The 24,406-nt window shown below is 41.1% G+C and overlaps 1 protein-coding gene across 1 annotated transcript; it reads right to left on the bottom strand.

The window, feature by feature from the left end:
- Positions 1 to 6: 6 nt before the first annotated feature.
- Positions 7 to 23,885, bottom strand: ell (elongation factor RNA polymerase II). The gene is made up of 12 exons (XM_017406914.3): positions 23,697 to 23,885; positions 15,885 to 15,929; positions 8,310 to 8,431; positions 7,081 to 7,244; positions 5,862 to 6,112; positions 5,596 to 5,720; positions 3,419 to 3,488; positions 1,603 to 2,179; positions 1,241 to 1,304; positions 466 to 637; positions 330 to 374; positions 7 to 226 (listed from the first exon to the last, which is right to left on the bottom strand). The coding sequence occupies exons 1-12, from the start codon at positions 23,829 to 23,831 to the stop codon at positions 122 to 124; spliced, it is 1,875 nt and encodes a 624-aa protein (XP_017262403.1). The 5' UTR covers positions 23,832 to 23,885; the 3' UTR covers positions 7 to 121.
- Between the last annotated feature and the right edge of the window lie 521 nt (positions 23,886 to 24,406).

The following is a 24,406-nucleotide window of genomic DNA, read 5'->3' as shown; positions in this document are numbered from 1 at the left end:
CCCCCCCCCCCCACAGCCTTTTTGCCCTCAATGACAAAAGATTTCTCTAAGTGGAAGCAGAGCTTTCCTTTATCTGCCTGGTTTCCAGAGACAACAGGAAAACGGTGTCTAGTCGCTACTTTTAAAGTTGCTGTTGATCGTACTCCGCGATAAGTTTCTTTATATGTGCCAGTTTGTTGTGTAGATATTCACAGCGGTTCTTCTCTTGGCTATAGTTTGGATTAGTCTGGAGAAGTAAAATAACAAAACAAAACAAAACAAAAAGAAGCGTCAATTTGGGAAAACCCACTCAGATCGTTTGCTACCAGAGTCGGTGAAGGACGACTTACCTTTTTTATTTTATGATACTCTTGAAGTATCTGATTGTGGATGGTCTGAGGAACAAACAGAAATGTGGGGGATAATAAACGAATCGTTATCGGAGAACTAATAACGTGATAAGGAGTCATTTTTAGGTGTATATACCTGGTACTTTTCTGTGCCGTGTTGGAGTTGTTTCAGCTCATTGTCGAGCACGGTGAACTGACGGGTGATCTCCTCTATTCGAGCGTGCAGACTCCGGTACTCGCTGTACTCCGCGTTGAAATCGTTTTTATACCTTTGACGCTGCTCCAGAGAGCTAATCACTGTGTACTTCCTACGATTAGAATACAAAACCATAGTATTCAGTCACAAACTACACATAAAAGCTTACCTGCTTCACCAGAGAAATGATTTCCTGCATTTACTCTATTCAGACATTAGACGTAATGGGTTTTCCTAACCATTTGTTCTTATTGTTCTATGACCTACCGTCACAGTAGGACATCAAAAATCTCTTATTTGTTTACACTAATAAAAGCTGCTACCTGCAATTAGATGAAATGTTTTGTGTTTTTTCTTTTCTGTATCAAATCATCACAATTTTCTTGAGGCTATAGCACCCACCCCTGTTCTGTATGAATACAACCCCTCCCTTAGGAATTAAACATCGTAATGTTCAGGGAACCTCAAACACACACCGATCTGATTTATCTGTGCGCTCACTCTTGACAGACCTATGATCGTCTTGTGACTAAATTGCAGCAACGAAGGAGAGTCAGCTGCAGCTAAATGACGCGTTTTCAGATCACCGGAAACACGACCTCCTTCCCTTCTGTCTTTTCTGTCCTCAGTAACGTCAGCTCATTCAGTCACTCAGCCTCTTTCCCAGCAGCACAACTTCAGTAACCCTGAAGAGAGAGAAACCTTTTGTACTTACAATAAATAGTCTGCCACTTCGGGGGACGAAGAAATACTGGTACTGTTGCACAACCCGTTCAGAACTGAAAAGAAAGCCACAAGCAAGAGGAGTAAAACATTTCTCCTTTTTGGAGCAAACGTATCCCCTAAACATGACATCAGCCGTTTGAACTCGCTGCTGAATATTTCAGATCATGAAGGCCCAAACATGAACAGCAGGGGTCTCACTTTAGTCATTGAGAAACATACTGGTTGCATGATTCATCACCTACTCCCTGAGATGACTAACTCCCCTCGTCCACACACATCAAGCAGCCTTTTTATTGAGAAAACTCCTCACCTGATGCTGCGTGTACGTGTGTGTACGTGCGCTGCTCCCACCTGTGCTTTTCAGTGGAATACTGTTGTTTTTCAAGTCTCTTGGGCTCATCTTAAAGGCCGCGCTGCGCTCCTCACGACTCTTCCTCTCCCTTTCCCTCCCCTTCTCCTTGTCTTTGCTCTTCTCCTTGTCTTTATGCTTTTTTGACTTCTTTTTGGATTTGTTGTTCAAGGATGGGGAGCTACTGTCCTGAGGGCCCTTCAGCACCGCGTGTCCGGAGGAGGAGGACGTGCTGACGCCGGGCGCGGCGGACGCCGCCGGCGGCTGACCGAGCCTCTCGGACACGGCCGTTTCCTGCGAGTCGCAGTCGCGTCCGTTGTGGCTCGAGTCGTTGCTGACATCCGACAGTGCCTCAAAAGGACGAGGGATGTCCAGTGCCGGAAGGGGCTGCGGGCCGGACGTTACGCCAGCGTCGGACGCAGATGCCGCCACTCTGGACTTCGCGCCACCCGCTTCTCCTCTGCTGTTGGAAGAGCTGAGCTTGCCATTCACTGGGGCTGTTGCAGCCTTGTTGGCGAGATGTGATATTCTTGGCTTTTTGTTGACGAGAGGGTCGATAAAGTCAGCAGCAGGACGTTTCTGGCAGAAAAATAAATAAATAAAAATAAACCGGTGGCTTTAATGGCAAATCCTTGAAAGAGATGCAGTATGAATCATTTCATTTTAGGATGGATCAAGGGGAAAAATGTAATCCGGGTCAGAGCAAACAAAATAAAACACAGAGCCTTTGACTGTGCCACTTTTTCATAATACTAGAGATTACATTACAGACAAACTCTGTTTGACCAGGCTTACACCAAAGACTTTAGAAGTGGCAGATCCAATCACTGAGAATGGTTTCTTTTAACAGGAAGTGAGTGAGACGCTTTGGTTACACCTGCACTATTCTTCAGCCATATTTCCCCACTAAGTAATCACGATCACATTCATTTTTGTGTCAGTGTTCTTTCATAAAAATCTGGAGCTAAACGTCCTCCTAAACTACATAAATGAGCTTGTAAGAACACTATTTATCAGACCTTGTTGCAAAACTCCCTAATTTATCCCAGTCTGAGGATTACAAACAGATTTTTAGCTCTCTCTGTAAAAATGATTTAAAAAAAAAATTAAAAACTAAACCAAGTACTGCTGTCTTTTATGTGCTGTGTTTACTGAGGGAGTGAGTGGAAAGGATGGGACACATACTTGGGTGTCTGGGGTAAAAACCCTCAAAAGAAGGTGCTAATAATGTAACAGAGCAGGTCTTTGTCCCTCCGCCTAATGGAAATATAAATAATCCTGTTTGCCAGGAGATTGCAAAGCACTCCTGACAACTATTAGCAGGTAATGGAGGTCAACTGGAAACAGTTAAGGGTACATGCTCTGCAGAGGAAGTCCTGAAATACACCCAGGAGGAAAATGACAGGAAAGCAATTATTTTATAAAGCTGAAGAATTTGGAAAAAAACCCCAGTGGGAAGTGCCAAAATAACGCAAACAGAATAAGAAATGTAAACATTCAATTCAGTTTATGTTTTAGGTTTAAAGAGATGAAACTACAATCTTTCTGGGAAAGCTGGGAAAGCTGGTAAGGTGTAAAAGCTGCGTGCGTATTTGCATTCATCTATGTATTTATACTTTCACTGTTTAGGAGTTGAAATACTGTCCAAAACCAGATCAAAGTACCCAGGACTTACTCGGAAAAAATTAACCTCAGCTCTGACACGTTTAACGTTTAATAGGTATAGATGAACACAGGAAACTAAGCATAAGTAGAAAAGCAGAAGCAGAATGTCAGTCTAGGTGCAGAAACGTGGAGCAGGAGGAAGACGAGGCTCACCTGAGATGGAGAGCTGCTGGCCAGCTCTTTGGGAGGACTCTCTGGTAGAGGAGCAGCACTCGTCTGTTTCCTGTGTGAAGTCATGCAACAAAAAGGTAGAGATGCACTTAAGACGCTTGATAAAATATATGTCAAAGAATACCCACTAAAGATGGCTGTAATTGGTACAAAAACTCAGCAAACCCCAATGAAGCTCTGGAGACTTCAAACTAAAATAACACTTCAGTTTGAATGATTATTCAGAAATTTGGTGATCAAAAACTTAATAAAAACTAGAATTAGCACAACCGTTTAAGTTGGCTTGTGTCTTTAAAAGTTTAAAAATAAATGATACATTATATAAATCATCCAGCTGCCATGTCTGACATGGTGACAAGCAAATTGTATGCAAGAAGACTTCAGAGACAAGTTAATATTGCTTTGTCAAGCTGAATGGGTCGCTATGACAACTGTGTGTGTGTGTGTGTGTGTGTGGGGGGGGGGGGTAATTGACAAAGCAGTGCTTAAATCATAGATGAGGCAACATTTTGGCAATTAAATATGCTTCTAGTGTTTTTATGCAAGTATTTTTTAGTTTATTTCTTAATGTTTTCTGATGTTGGACGCTGATAGTTGTTTATTTAATAGCTTAGCAATTATGGCAGCTTGTTCAAGACAAGTGAGACAGTGACATGACACTCCGCAGTGAGAAAGAAAGTGACAAGGAGAGAATATGGTACTGCAGCTCACTTGGAGAATAGATGCCATTTGGTCAGTTTACCAACGAAGCCACTAACTGTGTGGCTGTTCAGACACGAACGGCATTTGTTTACATTATTCCTGTGATTGTAACATTTACACCCGTTTCAGGAGAGGTTCACTTTTGGTCTCCTTTAGCCAAAGACAACAAAACAGCTTCAGGTATGAACACAGTTCCATCGTGTAGCAGATTAATCTGTCACACTGCAGCAGCCAAACAAGGAGCTGTGCCAACATAAAGCTGTCCAACTAAGACAAACTGTGCTTATTCTCAGCAGAGAAGAGGAGAATTGTCAGGATAAAAATCCAAAAAATCTATCCTCTTTTTATTTAAACATCTACACTAATGGGTAAAAAGTGAACGTTGAAGCTGAATTTCAGCTGTCTTGCTTGAACAGTACAAGTTCAAGAGTCCACAACAGCAAACATTTCGGTTGATAAGGTCAAAAGTACGCTGCCACAAAAGGATGGAAGTAACAGTAGGGGGCACTTGGGTATAAAACTCCTGCTCCGCTCCTGGTAAATAGGGGGGGGGAGAGACCCTGCTCGTGTATCAGACCGATATGGCTGAACCTTGGACTGATTCCACCTCACACACAGATCAGCATGTGCTGGAACACTGTTGCATCATGTGCGTTCCAGTCATGTTGCTCTGCTGCTGCTGCTGCTGCTGCGTGACTGACTGACTGACTGACTCAAAACTCAGCAGGAAGTGGGGAGGGGGAGCTGGTACCAAGTGGGTGGCCCAGGTCGTGAGTCAGCTGATAAAATTCACAAACAGGCGAAGAGAGTGAAGTTAAAAGAGACTAATAGGTAGCAGAGCGTGCAGATTTGCCCCAAGTTACAGAAGAAAATATATTCACGAAAACAAATATAATCAAAATCTATTAAAATAAGAAGCATCACGTTTGAAAAACTTAATTCAAACCAAAAATACAACTGTGTAGTCATTTTTATATGCAAACAAAATGGAAGAAATACTGCCAACGCCTTTCAAAAATACTAAACTGTAGTGTATACCATAAAATTGTTAGATACAGTCTACTACAAACTTAAGACAATCAATCCCCTGAATTGTAGACACCATTTTGCTAGACTTTTGCACATTCCTGCTCTGCATTACACCTCACACACACACATAATTTAGTCTAACTGTATTCGTGCTGCAGATAAATTTCACATCACAAAATCATTTTTTGAGTGCAATGACACAAGTAACAGATACATACTTTGATGAAATTCTTACACAGACATATATTCAGCTTTATCATGGTGCCAGAGAAAACAAAAGGACTACATTCTTAAACATACACTACTTTAAATATGCAACCCACAGTTTTGTTATCAAGAGTCATTTATCTCATCTTGCTTTTTAGGTCATATCACTCGTTCGAGCAATGACAATTGTATTAATTTGATGCCAAACATTTGTGGCGTACCTGAACAAAATTCTCTTGAGAAGCTGCTGGTCTCCTTCTGTGTATCCTGGCCAATCCTTTTGGATTTCCTTATACATAAAGTCCTTCAATGTGAAGGTGTTTTCTCTCCCGTTCAGGTTGGCAACCTAAGGAAAACAAACAAAAAAAAGCATGTTACTGGTTCACTAACTCACTGAATGATTTGGAAAGATGATGCTACTATTATTTCTGAGGTTAAAACAAGTGAAAACCCTTCCGAAGTAAATTGTTGTGTGTGCATGAGGGACCTGTTGCAGGTGGCTGTCCAGGGAGTCTTTGTCTATTAGTGAGAGGCCGTCCTTCTGCAACCTCAAGATCAGCTCAGGCTTCTTGTAAGGCTTGAGGGCCAGCAGGTGGATGAGGCGCTCGCGGAGAGGCCGGTGCTGCGTCGCGCCTTTCTTCATCGTACTGCTGGAGATGAGGACGGGCCGAGATGTCCTCCGTGAAGGGGCGACATCCGAAAGGGCAGGTGCCGGTTTCCGGATCTGCACTTTCTTACCTGAGCGATGAGACAGAGGTGACACATTATAAACTCACTAGACACCTCTGAAGTAAAGCCAGGCCTGTAGAGGAGGAGTCCCGGAGAAAAAGGAAGAACCAAATCACCTCCAAACGTACAACGTTTCTGTCAGCATCATTCATATCGGTGCTAAAACCTGACAAAACCTGTGGATGACTCATAAATGATGGATCGTAAAGAGATCCTTCATGCTGCAACATAAAGCTCAACAAACCAACGCAGACGTGAGTTACCACTGACTCTCCCTGTAAACACAAACACTGGTATTTAGTCAACTGCACTTCTTACCTGTCATCCACACGCAAACCCAGTTCATGAACCATTATAAGAATGTTTAAAAACCCTATAAGAGAAAGGATTTTTACTTACTCCAACTAGTATAGTTATATGTGTACTCAGCCTGAGACCAAAACAACGTTTGGACTTTGTTACAGCTGCTTTACAGTTAACAGGCTTACAACTGTGTCCATCTACTGCAGCTGTATATGATGAGCTTTATGATCCCAGAACATAAAGTCAGGAAGTTGGTATGCTGTGCCTGATATTTCTTTCTCTGTGCGAAGCGGATCAGCGCGTATGAGGTATGTATACGTATACATGGCTGAGAAACCGGCCTACATCAAAATCAATAAACTTTGTTATGAACGAGGCATGCTGGCAGCACACTGGCCCCTAGCCATCTAGTCGTTGACCCAAACAGTCCATCAGGCTCAGTGTGAACCCATTCACCAGCAGAGCAAAGCCACACAAACACACAGACCATCTGAATCTTTGCAGGGCATGAAAACTGTTCCAGTCTTTTCCAGTAATTCAACTCCTGACAACTTTATGACGTCGTAATGGAATGTTTTTTTTTTCCGTTTCTGGTCATTTTTTGCTAGTATGTGGCTAAAGAAATTCCCAAACTGATGAGTGGCTTGTTTTTTATTTTTATAAAGTCTCCTCACCTACATATCTTCCTCCAGGCTTGATGACGATGGCACTCCTACTGCGAGTCTCCTCCTCGACCTGCGCCATGCTTTCCCTGGCCTTCTGGTAGGAGTCATCAGTGGCCCGCACCGTAATCTTGTCCTGAATGCTGCCCAAACAATCCAGCTGAATACTCCCTTCACTGCCAAAACAAAGAGCAGAAGTTAAGAAGACAGAGATACATTTTGACACATTAGACCATTACTTAAAATAGTTTTTTTTTTTTAAATCTTTAATCTTTTTACTCCCCAAAGAACTGAAGAAAAATAAAATGACCACTAAAGATAAATTCTCTGGATTACTATTTATACTTTTCTATATTAAAGATTCAACTCCTTGAAATAACTCATCTCTTTACTTAGTTTTGATGCCAAGATGAGATCCAATAAAGCTCCTGAGGGCACAACTATTATTTTTTTTAAATTTCCACCCAACTGCGGGTTCCCACGGTACGCCGCACCGCCGCATCGAATCCTATTCTTTCCCAACTTCTTGGCTGGCTTTGATTCCCCTCCACTTTGATGGGGATCTGGCAGAAAATGAGATGGTGCTGACACAGTCGGTGCAAGCTGAACTCTGTCCTTTGGGTTTCAGACTGCAAAGATCCGGCCAGAGATCTGAATGAACTTCGCCTGACCCACTTGTTAAAAATACCTTCAGAAGAATCAGGTTGGATGTGCAAGAGGCAGGAAATACAAGATTCTTGTTGTTCCACTTTCTGGTTCGTTGCCTCTTTTTAAGAAACCTTCAGTTGCGATCAATTAAACCGTTTAACCACCCTGGACCCATATAATATAAACTACTTGTATCACTCAATTTACTGCGGTTTTAACATTTCATAAACAAATTATCACTGAATCACTTTGTAACTTATGCTTAACTGATAATTAGCAAGGGAAAATATTATAATTTTCTGTTTGCACAGCACAAAGCCCTCATTGTTACATTATGCCGTTTTAATTGCTTATTAAAGCCAAAAGTTCACCATACATTCATCAGGGAGTTCTGTCTATTTCTTAACACCGGAGGCTTGTTGCTTCACTCAGGATGTGAACATGTTAAACAGAATGTGTTCCTGGAAATTAATAGCTGGGAAATAAAATGTTTTTGGGGATTAATGCAGACATAGCAGCTATAAGTCCAACTAAGTTCAAGTATCCGAATAAAATAAGAAAAACAGTGAGAATAAATGTCATTTTGGCTTCACCTGGTGATGTACTGCTGGATGCAGTCGAAGCTGCCCTGAGGGTTATCTCTGCCCACATTGGACAGGTCGAAAGTAAACGTTTGCAGTTCACTGGAATTTTCTGACCGTGGTATTGAAATTTTCTGTTGAGGACAAGATGGGGAAAACAAAATCAAAGTGAGACGAGTTTCTAGATTTAATAAAATACCACCACATAGCAGGAGAATGATAATATCCTACAAAACTGTTAAAAACAAGTTTAAAAGAAATCTGTTCTTCTTTAAAATTGCACACCATTATCCTTCGTACATGTCCTTTAACACGATTACTTCCAGTCAGGCACCACCTTCTTTTCTTTCGTAAACCACGAGGACAAACTGAGTCGAAACTTTTCATCGAGGTGTTAAATTCCACAAGTTTCTTGACAAAAACAAGCTGCTGGGAGCTGCTTATGTCGAGGTGACCTTGAGAAGTGCTAAATGAATGTTAAAGTTTGAAAAGAGCAGCGTGAAAGAAGGAGTTTCCTTCACTTCAGTCAGTTCTCGGCCTAGCTTAACAACGTTGAACCGATTTTAACGAGTTATTATTATGAAGAAATGACTTGGATTTTGTTTAGGAATTCACACCAGGTAAAAGGGTTGTGTTTCCAGGTGCGACTGCGCGGCTGAGTGAATTCACGAGCCAAGAACTATACATCACACTGATTCAGTTCTACTACAGGGAGCAGCAGCCATTTAGGTGGGTTTGGATCTCTGTAACAAGTCCTCATGACCAGAGGCCAGTTTACTGCAAACGACCTAACCTGACTGAGCTCAGGATGTGACTCACTCTCTGGCGTTTCCTTAGAGCTGGAGGTGACACGAGGTGAAGCTGCAGGCGGCACAGCTCTGTTCAACAAAGAGCTTCAAATCCGAGGTCGCAGCAATAAGTTACCACTTTAGTTAACGGAACATTTTGCTGCTGCTTATCTAATAGAGACAAACCGAATCGCTACATAAATTAAAATTACAAATAACTGGAGGACAGGTTTGTTTCTTTGACTATAAACACAATCCCAACTGATAAATTGTTTCTTTCACAACGATGTTTTTAACAGAACATGACAGAATGCTGAAAAGAGTATATTTATTTTAACAGAAAGTGCACAAATTCAGCTCCTTGTAGAAGATGAGTGAGGTCAAACCAACAAGAACCTAGTTTTGAAAATATCTGTTAAAAAGGACATCAAAGTGGTCAACAATAACTTTAAAACTATTTAAATTATGACTTATCTATTACCCAAATAGTAAGGACACTGTGTGAAGTCATCAACGAGGTGCAGATCTCATCAAGTGATATCACAGATTCCTAGAAACCTTTTCCACAGACAGCTCTAAATCAGCATTTCATGTTTGTGTTCTTTGGGTACTCGGGTGCAATAAAAACAAGCCTGATCCTTCTCTGAAAGTTAACTCGTGGGCTCATGAACCGTCCCCAGAAGGCTGAGGAGAGATGTCACAGCAGCAACAACATTACTGCAACTTTAACAAGGAACTGGGATGGCTGAACAACTTTTTTTTTTCCGAGCAATTTTAAAAAAAACAACAACCTGATATTAAACACACCACCAGGGTTACATTTTCTCTCTCCTGATGTGAAAACAAGCAACTTTAAAGGTTCTACATACAGCCATTACGGTCATTTAAACAAAAGAATAAAGGCAAAACCATGTTCTGTGTGCCTCTTTGCTGATGCTACAGGACACACTATTCCTCCTGAAAGTGGAGTTCGTCTACCACTTATTCTTTTAATTAATATTAGGCCTAACTTTAGAGATAAAAAAGTGGAAAATTAAATTAGACGTATTGCTAAAGGCTGGTGCTGATGGGGTCTGTAGGTTTGTTCTTTACTCAAGTCCTGCTTGATGAATATCAGACTTATGTTGAGGCACACAAATTCGATACAAATAGTGATTAGCACAGCCTTTACAGCTGCTTTTTTTACGATCCTGAAAAAGAGAAGGCATTATTTTTCTTTGAGCCATGCACAGCAGCAGCAAGTCATCAAATCTATTTTGAGAACTAATACAGTTGGAGCAGGCAGCGTGTACTTGGCCTCATTGTACAGAATGTTATTGTGAAGTTATTATTATGAGTATTGTTCTTGGTGTTTACAGCCCTTACAGCCAGGTGCATGTTTGTGTATCTGCAGCAGAATGCAGAAAAGGAAGAGGACAGGTCTGCAGAGGCACAGTGATGCTAGGGGCAACGTTCTGCTGGAAAAAAAAAAACAAAACAAAAAAAACTTTAGGTCCTGGCAATCAACATGTACCACCCACCTAAACATTCTCTCAGCCAGAACACGCAGACACTGCTTCGTGGCACCACTGTTGCAGAATAATGCAAAATTGCTAGCACTCAGGGCAACAAGAATACAGATCAGGATGTCAGAGTCTTGGATTCCCAAAAGCCGTGCAGGTACGAGTTTAGAGCAGTTTTTATCACATTATGGAAACAACCTGTGGAACTTTAAGAGCATAGAAAGCAGAAGACCAAGCTGTTTTCTGTCATGAGCGAAGGAAAACATTAGGTATAAGTTGCATTATTTCTAACATTTACATGAACAAGGAGAGGTGATAAGTTGATTGTGTAAGTCCAGATCAAATTCAGAGGCAGAGGAAGCCACTGAAAACGAGAGCAGAGGGGTGTGACTAAGCTGGCTCCCTGACTCACACTGTAGAGGATGACACTGTGAGAAGAGGCTCCTCCGCACCAAATGGCTCAGGTTTCAGCTTAACACTCATGTTGAAGCCACTCCATGTACGCATAAACCATTTGTTCCCTTTCTGTCGATTCACTCACTAAAACACATGAAGTATGGGATATAATGACCCCGCGTGTCCTGGCTGAAGACATCTCTAATCACGCCTATAGGCAGATGAGGGAATGAAGACAAGTGACAGGCCCTGCCTGAACTATGTAACCATCTGTCATCAACGTCAGTCCTCAGTTCTTAGGCTCCCCACCTCGCTAAGAACATCTCTTTCAGCCGGGCTAGCTAGCTACTGCTAGTTAGCTCTGCGTCTTGCATGCTGCTCGGAGTTAGCTTAACTTATTTGTTGGAGTTGGTCACTGCCACCTGCAGGTAAGCGTGTCTGCCTGCAAAGCTCTACTTTCGAGTGTTCCTGTACAGTTTGGCGTTTGTGGTTCGGGATGAGCGCGAAGCTGACACAAGCGAAGCAGAAGTCTTCTGTTCGCCCCCGTCCTCCTCGCTTCATTAGAAGGACCGGCATGAAGCTTGTCCCGTCTGTCAGGTGGTTCATTCACGCTTGGAAAGAGTTGGCGGAGCCCAAGCCATGTGCACTTGGTCGCCATCTTTGTCACTCAACCCTGGAGAGGCAGGTAAAGTTCTTGGAGAAAGTGTTGGAAGAGGCTGCTGTCTCACGGCAACACCAACTACTCTCCAAGTTGGAGAACCTGGTTTCATTCGAGTCCAACGAGGACAGCTTTTCAGTCGGAATCCCCACTAGTCCACCAGTGGGCTGTATTAGCCCAGGTTTGATGGCTGCTCTGCGGGGAGTTTATATGTGTCCCATACTTCGTGTGTTGCAGCGAATGAATGGACTGAAAGGGAACGTAATGTTATGCTGTCCCCTGAAGGAGAAGAACGAGGTACAACGCATGGCTGCCTCACCGCTCAGCTGGGCTCGGTGAACAGCGGCTATCGAACTGAGGACTGACGGTGATGACAGATTGTTGTAGTGCAGGCGGGGCCTGTCACTTGTCGTCATCACGTCATTTGCCCAGAGGCGTGACTAGAGGCGTCTTCAGCCAGGACACACGGGGGCGTGATTTCCCATACGTCATGAATTGTACCTCGTTCCTCTCCTTCAGGGAACAGAAGTTATATGCATAACATTACGTTTCTTAAAAAGATGGATCATTACAAAAAGAAACAGTCAAAGCCAACATCACTAGTTTTGTTGTTAAGACAGGATTTTCTCTGGAGCCAGGCCAAGGGTCATAGGTAGAAAGAAAATTTAAGCTCCCTGAGTTTAGGACATTGTATGCACAGATTTGCGATCACACTGATGTCTCTGTGCAGCAGGTGTTGGGTTTAGTTTTGTTTTCAGTCTGGATAGGGAAACAAAACTAAAAACAACACTGGAAGTGAAGCCAGGGTTTAGGGATTGTCTACAAATTGCAATATTAAGCTGTAATACTAACTAAACTTGCATGTTTTCTCTTAAAATCACATGAATCAGATATTTATACTTCCTTTTTTATGTCCTTCCAACAGCTAAATTTAAAAAAAACTCCGTTTGTATAATTCAGGAGTATTTTTATCCTTGGGCTATTTTGACTGTTCCTAAAGATTTGTTCAGTTCAGAGTTCGACTCATTTGGATTCAAATTAGTCTGTTGTGTCTGGTGTACGTTTAGTTGACAGGTGTTACTGTTTCTAGTTTTACACGTTTGGTAACTTATTTAGAAGTCAGTGATCCTGGAAGCAAGAATTTGTCCAACTTTTCGACGCTACTGAACCCAAATGCTGATTTGCTGTGATTTGTTGTCAAACAGCATGATGTCTGCTAGGAAATGTGTGCTCACAGGTTCCCTAAACCGAGGGAACCCGAATACTACACCAAATACAGTAATGTAGCTGCAGATACTCCAATAACAAATTACCATTCCTCTGTTAAACCCTATTTGCCCTTGGGAAATGATTAAACTGACACATGTATACAAATTACCAGCCTTCATGTAAATTTTAAACTTCAAGAGCTCAACTCCGATGTTGTTGCTGTTAAACTTAAACCCTAAAGAGCAAAGGAAAGGAAGCCCAAATAAGCACACATTAACAAAGAGCATCAAGGGAAGTAGAACATAAGAGGTTCTTGATTGCATCGTTTTTTTTAATCGTCTCACTCAGCATAGCGTCTCAAAAACATCCCTTCCTTTCAAGCTGGGCTTGGAGAAATCAGCAAACTCTCCCAAACTTAACGTACGCTTCTTTCCAAGGCCGGGAGAGAGGGAGCGAGTGACGGCACCACAAGTATAATTTAAGCGAGACAGAGACATAACCCTGACATTTAAGATGATAAAGACCTCAATAACTACTGGTGATATGAAAAACACTGTGAAAATTATATGTTTTGACAGTGTAAATGGTCAGGTTGAGAAAACGAAACAGTCTGGAAACACAAATCAGGTGTGAGTCTGATAAAAAAAATAAAATAAATAAAACAAATAAAAAATAAATCACCATAAACCTACTGCAAAACACCTCTTATGCAATGTTAATACAGAGCAAATAAAGGAAGCTAGACTGGTTCTGTCACATCTACAAAAATACACATTACTTAATATGAATTTAAAGTTCCTAAAGAAACACTTAAATTAATCAGAATTAGGGGCCATATAGATACACACAGTTTTTCATCTTTGCTTCCTCTCCCCACTAGAAGCAGCGTGTTCAGACGTTCTCAGACTCATTAATCTGCTACTTCTTAAGTGAATGAAAAATGGGATCTTGTGACAGCCAGACCATCTGTTCTATAATTTAGCCACTTTCACACTTCTGACAAGCATCCTGATCTAACTGATGACAAATATTTCCTTGGGTGAGCCTGCAACATCGATAACATTTTTCTGTCAGCCTGAAAAACCAGATGTGAAATTAGCTCAGCTGTACCTGCAGGATATATTAATGGATCTTAAAGAGGAGGACACTCAAAACTAACTAACGAGCAGCTTTCTGCAACACGCAGTCATCTGCCCATAGGATAACGTTAACTTCTCAACAAAACAGGTTAGTACAAGTAAAGTGGATTTAATTTGATAAAAAAATTCAGCTTCTGAATGGTTTAATGTATGGAAAGAGTGCCACTAAAATGGTTTTACTGACCAAAGCTAGCTCTTGATAGACAAATGATTCATACAATCACTTGCCAAGTATTTTTCCTTCATGCTAGCCCAGTTTCTACAAGCTTCCCAAAAGGATTTGTGCAATAAACAAACAATCTTGCATGTCTGATTAGCTCTGAAAACCACAATTTACAAACTTCATTCTCCTTCTGTCAAATTCTGTCCTTTGCACTGGCTGTAAAAAGTTAGCAGTTTAGAGAACTGTGTGTTTAGAGTCATATTCTCACCATTACTGCGGACGCTTTAACTGTTTTATTCATTTTCTTCTGTGTTTTTTTCCCCCAGAAGTCAGCACCAAGTAAACGCATGAAAATTGTTTGCAACCGTCAGCATCACGTTGGCATAAATGTAACAAACGACCTAGAATGACAACATTTTGGACATAGAGGAATTGCCAAAACAGTGTTTAGACATGGCAAATCAATAAGTAAAACTGAGTTCATGTCAAACCAACCTGAACTTTTCTAGCACAGAGGAGTAAATTTATGTTCCATTCTTTTCAGACAGGCTCACACATGAGTCTTTTGCTCTTGCCTCTTTGTGAGCGCAATTATCAAAGAAAACATTCAGGCATGAATGCACAGTTATGCCTTTCTTTTTTTCTTTTTTTTTGCCATCGTATAAAAACAGTAGCTGGATGAAAAGAGGAAGAGCTGCTAATACACTGGCACAAAAACCCTTTTTAGTTGCACTTTGTCAGTTTTGACTCCCAGTCTTTACTGCAACACAGGCGAGTCAGTTAATGCACAAAGATGAAGCAAGTAGAGGCAGGTACGCTGATCTTTGCTGCTAAACGTCTGCTCCTGTTGTTTCCTTTAATGCTTACTTTTTCCTCACTTTGTGAGCGCAGAACTGCTCATATTTCCTCTACGGGTTGTCAGGATAGATTGCATTTCCACGTGAAAACCTAAAAAGTACCAAAGGATCAAATGCAGCCACCCAGGTATTTAAAGAGAACAATCTAGAGTATCCCAGGATCCATCTCCAGAGACGGATGCACAAAGATTAAATTTCATCACTGGCTGATGTTTCTACTATGAACAGAAACATGAGCATGCTGACAAAGAACACAAAAATGATCCTTTTATTTTTGTCTTCTACACTGCAACTGCCTCTATATTGATTTAGGAGGAACAAAGCAACAACACAGAACATTTAGGTCCTGAAAGAATCGGAAAGAATTGCATGAAACTAGAGTATGTTTTTAAGTCATGCAAAAGTATAAAGCAAAAACTGACATTTAATGAATTGGGGCAGGACAAGGTAACCCTATCTGTGTGGTAAAGATCAGGAAAGAATGAGGAAACGTTTGCCTAAAGAGGTCAGAGTAGTTTTTTTAAGGTCATGCTTTGCTGACACAACATATGAGAAAATGAAAAAAACAAAACAAAAAAAACAACCTCAGCACTGTATTTAGGGCAGAAATGCAAGCATCGTGTTATCTGCTCTTTACAAGACATTAAAATACTCCACTGAACATGGACCTCCCTTAACACCAGTTAAACCCTCAGTCTCTGCGTTCAAGCATCCAAATGAGGGACTCTTCAACACGAAAAAAGTGAATTTATGAATAAATATTTAATACACAAAAGATTAATTGAACCAGTAAGACATCTAGACTAATACAGTGTGGTAAAAACAGCTTTTTATCCCATAATGTCACCAGTGAGATAGTAAAAATGTTTCCTTACCCCTTGGTTTCCATTGAATCTGATCAAGGACCGAGATGACGAGACCTGCAATGATAAAAACAACATAAATAAGGGCAAAAAACAAAATAAAACATTTTATTCAGGCAAGATTTTATACATTTCTAAGATACTGGTCACCATACATATCAAACAAACCTATTGAAAATGGGCAACCAAATATAACGGTTACACCACAATTATGAAGGAGTGATTATTTTTTAATATATATATTTTTAACTTATTTTTCAGTGACAGGATCTGTGCCTATCAAAAGAACTTTGTCAGCCATGAACTCCTCTGTACACTAAAGTATCCTAGAGTCAAATGTGAGGCCATCTGTCTGACAGCTCAAGCTTGGCCAAAATTGGGTCATCAAACAGGACAATTCAAATCTTTAAGAGAATGGCTGGGGAGACTTAAACTCATCTGAAAAGTCATGTTGGTACCATAAAAAAACTACGGACGAACAACTCCCCACATATCCCAATTAACTAAGGCAACATTTTAAAGAAAAATGGGCAAAAGTTTCTCCTCAACTTGAAAGACTGAAGGTCATTATTAAAACAGCGAAGTTATTGCTGCTAAAAGTGATTCTACAAGCTTTAAAATTATGAAATTTACTCAAGTTTTCCTCTCAGGGCATGTTATTCATCTGAGTTTCTAACTACTTAATTTGAAGAGACAAATATTTCTATTTATAGTATTTATTTATTATTTTACCTCATTTGTATCTGGCCTAAGTCAAAAAAAATTCCTCTAAGAACAGCTTCTTAGGCTCATGGTAAGTCTCAAATGTTTCTTCTTTGGTATACTAGTGTAAATCTTTGGGAAGTTTTGGAAGGTCATTGCAGGGTTTGCTACAAGAGTCCATATAATAAGCACACACCATTTACTTTTATTGGTATATGCCAGGATGACCATGTTCCATACTGTGCCTGAACCCACACAAGTTCCAAAGAAAGGCATTTCTGAACCGAGACGATGAAGCAATATTACTAGCTGCGTTGAGTTATACTACGAGGACAATTAAACTACCACCTACGCCTAAGTACACACTCAGAAACTTTACAGTACATATAATTATTGCCCTAAGTGAAGTCTCGACTGACTGCCATGTTGTTGCCCATGAGGCAGACTTCAGAGAGTTAAGAAAAGTTGTCTCTTTGCCTGACGTTTTCTGGAAAAGAACATTAAAATGAAGAAAGACAGGAGAAAGCCACAGGGTCACCCGATTTACACAACAGACGGTTTAATTTTCCTTTTTGAAACTTGGAAAACCCAGAGCCTACGTAGGAGCAGCAGACCTGTAGGTGCTGCCACGCTCTGCCTACTGTGAACTGTTAAACACAACACTGGGTTTTAGCAAATCCACCCGATGCCCTCCCCACCCCCCCCTTCGTGGCACCGCTAACATAGTGCTACCCTCAGCCTGTTCGTTTCAATGGGCTGCTGACATGTCACTATTCTCTGGGACCTGAGCCCAGAATGTTCCACGGAGCCAACCTTGGGGACAGAGAGCCGGTCCGGACCGCGGGTCCAGGCTGAACACGTTCCCACAGAACGGTTGGGGGGGGATCAGCTCGACTTACTCTGGACTTACAGGCAACCGTTCTGCAATAAAACTGAATGCATGACTGTTGTTTAAATGCGTTTCCCACAAAGTTAACGCTTGACCAATGACTGTAGGCCCCCTGTTGTATTGACAAAACAATTAGCTCCAATATTATAGCATATTTAGACAAAAACACCACCCTCTATGCATCTCCAACCAATGTTACTTAAAGAATAAACTAAAGATCTATACAACTATAACAATTAATTGAATGTACAACTTATAAAAATTATTCAAGTAGTAAATTTTAATCTACTTTCATTAAAAAAAAAAAAGTTTTAAACAGAGGCTACAGACAGACAAACATTAGATAGTTTAAAAAAAATAAAAATGTGTGGAAAAAAAAAGCTTGTGCAGCTTGTTGACCGGCAGATTTTAGCACTTTACCATCAACCTTGCTTAGGTTTATCGAGTTCATTAAACTTTTATTGGGTCCAAGATTTACCCCTTTATGTTGGGATGGCTGAGGCCTTAATGAAAACAAAACAAGCCAGAGGCTCCTGCTCAAACCAATAAATTTTACAAGATCTTATACTGCCAGCATGTCAGACTGTTAAAAGGAGGAAAATTACCTTTCAACAAAACAGGCTGGGGTAAGTTATTTAAGCACGCCGTACAAAAGTGCAACTCCCTTGTCTCTCAAATGATCCAGCCTTTACTTGCATCCCATTGCAGACGTGGAAGGAGCACTTTGTGGCTTGCACTCATGAAACTGCGACTTCAAACATTCAGTGTATATGAATCACTGTTGAGTTGGTCCCATTTGTAAAAAGCTGATGTATCGCTCTGTCCACTAAATAAAAAGCTGTGATTGCGATGTAACAGCTGTAGGCCGTTTTTGAGTCTAGTTATTAATGCGCAACTGTGTTTTTACTACTAGAAAGACACCTTTTTAGTGTTTCCATCTGTTTAATACTCTTGATCTTGTTCTTCAAATGGAAGCACGAGTTTGTCTCGTCGTTGACAGCCTTCTTAGTCTTCACAGGTGCGTGGAAAGTCATAAAATCATTTGGTGAAAAGCATAAATGAAAATGCTGGTGAATTAGACAGCAATCGAATTAACAGGAATAACCACTTTGAAGGGGAAAGCCACAGAAAAAAACATTTGCTTGAAATATTTTTTTTTCATAAATAGCCTTTTTAAAAATATAAAAAAAAGATCACACTGACTGCACAGATTTCTTCAAGGTTTCATTTAGTTCAAGCTTTGTCTGATTGAAGAAGCAATCTTTCGGGATGAATGAAAAAAAAAAAAAAGTGTTCCAGTCAACGGCGTATCCTGTGAAAGTCAAACTTGCATAAATCCAGTACAGAAAGCTTTTCTCAAAATTACTTGCCGCTACAAATTTACAAACTGCATACACAAAGCATGTTTGTGGATTAAAGACCAGACCACAATCTATAGGAGATCAGAGAAAGCAGGTCAGGGAGTTCGCACTGACATAGTCACTTTGTGGTAGAACAGGATTGAGGAACACCGTGACATTTAGAGTCATATTTGGCCTTAGTGAACAGACATCGCTTGTCTGTCTCGTGATCTGCTGAGACCGAGGAGCAAGCATGCCTTAAATAACCGCAGCCTTGGCGCGAATTAACCGACGCCAAGCTCCAAAATCCTCACCCAGGCCTCCTTCCTTCCCTTTATCAGGGCATGGATGACCAGGTTTGTAGCTCTGGCACCTTTACAGCCAATTTAAATGTGACCGAAAATTCTTCCAGGCAAACCATTACCTATGGTTTATCAATTATTTCATTCAGAAAAACAAAGATACTGGTTTTCAAATGTGTTTACAGAAAAACAAAACAGTAAATAATGTGTCTGTATTGTTCTTAGAGTTGAAACAAAAAGCCCCGAGGCTGACAGCCCGAATGATTGGCACATTTTTGCCTTCCTCCTCAAATGTAAGGGTGATTGAACGATCATCTTTCCGCGCGCCGGTCTCCACTTTCTCCCACTGAGAAATCACTAATACGAGTGTGGGGCATCTCTGCAGCCCTTTTCACCTCCTGGTCAGACGGGATACCGAGAAGGGCTGCAGTTCTGCTTCTCCGACGTCGCAGAAAGACGAGGTTAAAGTCAGCATCGGGGGGGACTTCTGCCGACTGCATTTAAACCATTTTGTAAAGCCCCAACCTTCAGGGTCATTGGAGAACATTTTTTAATCTTTTTAATTTGGTCACTTATTGGTGTTACTTCTAGTTTCTTCAAAAAATAAAAAATAATTCAACAGCAGAAGTAAACATTCAGTTTAACACAGCCAGTTAAAAATTACATCAAGTGTGAATTTTGTGTAGAAATTTGGGCCGACTATCATCACCACCCATTTCCTGACTCCCAAATGAAAATGTGGCAGTGATAGTTTACTAACAATATCAGCTACGGTCTCTTAATTAAGTTGAGCAAAGCACGAACATGATTAAAAATGTGTCAAACGCTTCCTAAAACCTTCAGGTTGCACCAAGTTTGTTGTGTTGAGTAAACAAATGTATTGTCAAAACAGCGAGACAATGTAAGAGTTTGTGTTCGCTTGTAGGAGGTCCTCTGAAAGATTTTATTAAATGACAAAATTCAAGTGCACTTTCACTTGTCATCTTCTAAAAGCCTGCCTGGCTGTCACTTAAGACTGTAAAAATAAATGGACAAAATCCAAATAAAACGTTAAAAGGTAGTTGACGTAAACTGTGAATATTTAATTCATGTTTTAAACAAGATCAGCATCTTCATTTGGTTGTTACGATCGTATCATATATATTTCAGTGTTAATCCATGACAAGTCACTCAGGGGGTACACTAAAAAAAGAAATCTGCTCCCCGACAGATCCTTCAGTTTGACGCCGATCTGTAGACTCACTTATTTCCTCACTACACTAAAAAACAGAGTGAGCTTCTGGCTCCCAGTCCAACAGCAGGAGCTCCAGTTAACGCCGTCCTCAAACGTACCATGAGAGGAGCCCAGCTGACAGTCACGTCTCATACAGGAAGTAGTCAATATGCTGAGCTATTACTGCTTCATGGCTGTTGCGCAATATACAGAAACAAAATGAGAAATACTCTGTTCTCAATGAGGAACAGACCAAAAAGCTGAGTTGCCCTCGCACCTGAGCCAACATTTTTTTGTTGCTGTTGTTGTTTTTCCATTTGGTTAGTTTATTCTGGAATGAGATGAACGTGCTAATGAGACGCTCTTGTTCTTCCAAAACACATCGAATCACTCCACAGCGACGCAGTTAAACGTTCTGAATCTCCTCCTCGTGCAGCTCACCACTGCATTTGGGTACTAGCCAGAGTTTGATTTATGAGGAAGCTTAAGGCATGCAAATTCTCCACCAAAAAATAAAAAATCCAGGTTACAATTGAAAACAATACGCTGTAAGCTCCAGTGTAGAGTTGTACAACGTGTAACAAAAAACTAGGAGCCTGATTTGATTTAGAAGTGACATTCACACAGCTTTAGCCTAACAGAACGATCTAGATTGTTTATTTTCATTTTGCAACTGGGTGTATTTTATATCCACATATTAATACGGAGCAAAACAAACACATCTCACAACAATGTTGGTCTGACACGAAACATACCTGGATGCAAGTTTATCCTTATAAACTTAAGAGATTTTTTTTTCTGGCCTTTGTATGTTTACCAGAACCCATTGATCATAATATTGGGCATCAGCACTTGTTTAAAGTTTCAATATTATGAGATTGTCAGATATGTGAGGCTCTCAAATCTCCTCTATATGCTGACCAAGGATACTTTAGTGTTACTGTTGTTTCATCTGTAATAAAATACAGTGAAATGGTTTCAGTCTTCCTAACGGCAGGAGGTTAAACTGCTTAATTTGCTGGCACACGTTTCCCCAATTATGATTATTGCAACCAGGTAACGTTATGTAAGCTCATCTGTGATCACACGAAGATACAGATATTTTTGGAGCCGGTCCATGCCATTGCTACTAAACGTGAAGATAATGAATGACGTAACTGTTTTTATTACTCATAGTCTGCACAGTTTGAGTTCCCAAAAGACCATTGACTGTGAAGGTAACTCTTCACACACACACACACAAAAAAAAGAAAGCCAAAATGTGATCTGAACAAGAGCTAACATCCTCCAGATGTAGGTGCATGTGTTTTCGCCACAATAAAGCTTTGAGCACTTTTTCCCAAACCAAGCTTGCTCTTGTCGAACATGGATACATGCGGAGGATTTCTGAGTAGCCTCCTTCTCGGTAACACTGGGGCCGAGGATTTCACTGGTAATGAGAGGAATATATACACACACACACACGACGATACGGTTAACCTGCAGTGAACCGTCGCAGCGAGTCATCTACCAGGAACAGTAGCTGAGAACTGGTTTTTGATTGTCTGATCTGTCTGAACTGTACGTCTCTCAGTTTATCAGCGCCTTTCATCTCTGCTAAAATAGTCTTCTGGCAGCCGCTCAGAGCAAAAGCAAGCACTGCCAACCTCGAGCATCCAGAAATGCAGAAAGCTTGCAACGAAACAGTCACGCCAAAGACACACAAAAAAAGACAAGTTGGCCTCTCTTAAGGGAAAAAAAAAAAAATTATTATTGCTCTAAACGGGATTTTAAAGGGGTTAAGAAAACTCACTTCCTATAATTATGAAAAGCCCAAACAGTGACGATAGAGAGAGAGGGAAAACGATTTCTAAAACAAGTTTGCAGTCTTTCCTCTCTTCGGACGACTAGCAACTCATCTACGATCTTAGCAGGCAGTCGGAGACATAGCTGAGACTCGGAAACCAGGTAGCTGAACTAGTTGATCGAGTGCCCCAAGGGTAAGGACCGATCACTTCACAGTTTGTCCTAAATTCGCTGCCTGCCTGTGGCTTTTTACCACACAAAATAAAAACTTTGCGTAGCAGTTAAAACCCAAAGACACGAGCCAGATAGATTTTCTAATCAAATGTTGATACTGAGCGTAGGCTAAAATTGAATTATAATACCAACTTGAATATCTCGCGATACAAGTCTACTGGCACGCTTGGCATTCTGTCTAAATAAACAAATTAAGTGTTTTGTTTTCAGCACAAACATTTCACTAAGATAGATCAATAAGAATAGGCAAAACAAATATTTTAACTATTATTTAAACATGTAAACAAATATTTAACTAGTAATCCCAGATTAACACCAGTGATCCCTGTTCTGTAGCATATTTGTTGAAGAATGCCTCTTCCTCACAGCTGGTAAGCAGCCCAGGTAGCTGTTTCACTTTTATTGTTTTGGTCGATCAGCTGATGTGGACAGCAGACCCTTTTCCTCCTTTCCTCTCCTGTCAAATATTTATAGGAGCTGAAACGTTAGACGGTCACAAACACCGGCTTTAAAGCTCTGGGAACAACGAGGCAGGCGAGCAGTTGTATTTAAAATAAATAAATACATAAATAAAAGCCGAGGAAGAGAGACTTTTTGATGAGGAGTTCAATTTGATAAGTTTGACGCAATTCTGGAGCTGCGAAGAGGACGTGTCCTCCGAGTGAGGGGGTTGGGAAATTAAAATCTCTCTGACGAATGCTAGAGGGTTATTTTTCTCTTTCCCCAAATTATTCACAGCGTCGTCATTATTTAAGTCACCCAGGGTAGAGCTTGAAGTTGAGCCACCATGTAAATATCCAACAGCACTTGAAGTACCACCAGGCAGGCGCAGGCTGGTTTAGCTCGTAGCAAAGGTTGCCAAACATTTTATATGAGTGTGTGTGTGTGTTGTTTTTTTTTCTTTTTTTTTTTTTTTCTTTTACGACTTAAAGTTTCTGGAAACATCTTAACGCACAGCCTGAATTCCCCTCCTGTGCTGTCGGGTAGATTCCCCGCGAGTTACCGAAGACGAGTCGACACGGATGAAGTTAAATTTGTTGCGGCAAAACGAAAAAAAAAAAAAAAAAAAAAAACCCTAACCAGCAGCCTGGCTCCGTGCTCGGCGGGCGAAGAGCTCCGGAGATATCCGAAACGCGCCGCATCCTGTCAGGATGAAGAGACCCCTCTCTCTTCTTTATTTTTTTTTTAAACCAACAGTGTTATCTCGGCAGACAGACGGAACAGTGACCGACCTCACTCGCCGCCTGTCACAGCCGCCAGGACGCACTTTAAAAGGCGACACCCCCCCTCCCTCCTCCAAAAATAAATAAATAAACAAATAAGGAAAGAAACGCCGCGGCGCCGTAAAGGACGCTTTACCTTGCCGCTCTGGAAGCCCTCGAACGCCCTGAGCGCGCTGTCGGTGAGTTTGACGTGGAAGACGGTGACATTGCCGCCGTCGCTCACTCTTCCACAGGACAGTCCGTAGCACTGCTCCTCCTTCAGCGCCGCCATCTTACCACCGTTCCCACCACGCGCACGGACGCGCTCTGTCGTAAACCGAGAAGTCCCGTTGCTCTTCAATGAATATTCAGCGGCTGCTCGCCGCGCCGGCGATGAAGTCACCGAAGCAACAGGAAGCGTGCTCGGAGCCCCCCCCTTTCGTTTTAACTCAGCCAGGACGCGAGACTTTTGAGGTTTTGAGTCAGAGAGCAGCTTAAAAGTTAAAAACGAAGAAGTCGCCCATTGCAACTACGAGACTATTATGGTCTGTGTGGTTAAAGTCACCTGCAGCAGTCATAATAATAATAAGCATAACATTTACACCCAAATGTATCTGAAGTTTTGTTTAAATCTGTTTAGTGAGACCAACTCTAAGTTTCTGGTGTTTTGTAGTTGTTATAGTCAAAAGAAGCACAGTTCCTATACTTTTCTGGAGGGGAAATAATCAAAAATGGCTCTATAAATGTCAATATCCCAGTGTTTCTCGTCTTAAAGTGGACTCATTGCAAAGTATGACATCAAACATTAAAAAAAGGTTACCCTGAGCTGTATCAGATGGTGCACTTTAAGAGTTTATTTCAGTAGTT

This window comes from Kryptolebias marmoratus, linkage group LG24, assembly GCF_001649575.2.
Source record: "Kryptolebias marmoratus isolate JLee-2015 linkage group LG24, ASM164957v2, whole genome shotgun sequence".
Taxonomy (NCBI): domain Eukaryota; kingdom Metazoa; phylum Chordata; class Actinopteri; order Cyprinodontiformes; family Rivulidae; genus Kryptolebias; species Kryptolebias marmoratus.
This window is presented reverse-complemented; position numbering and strand designations above follow the sequence as displayed.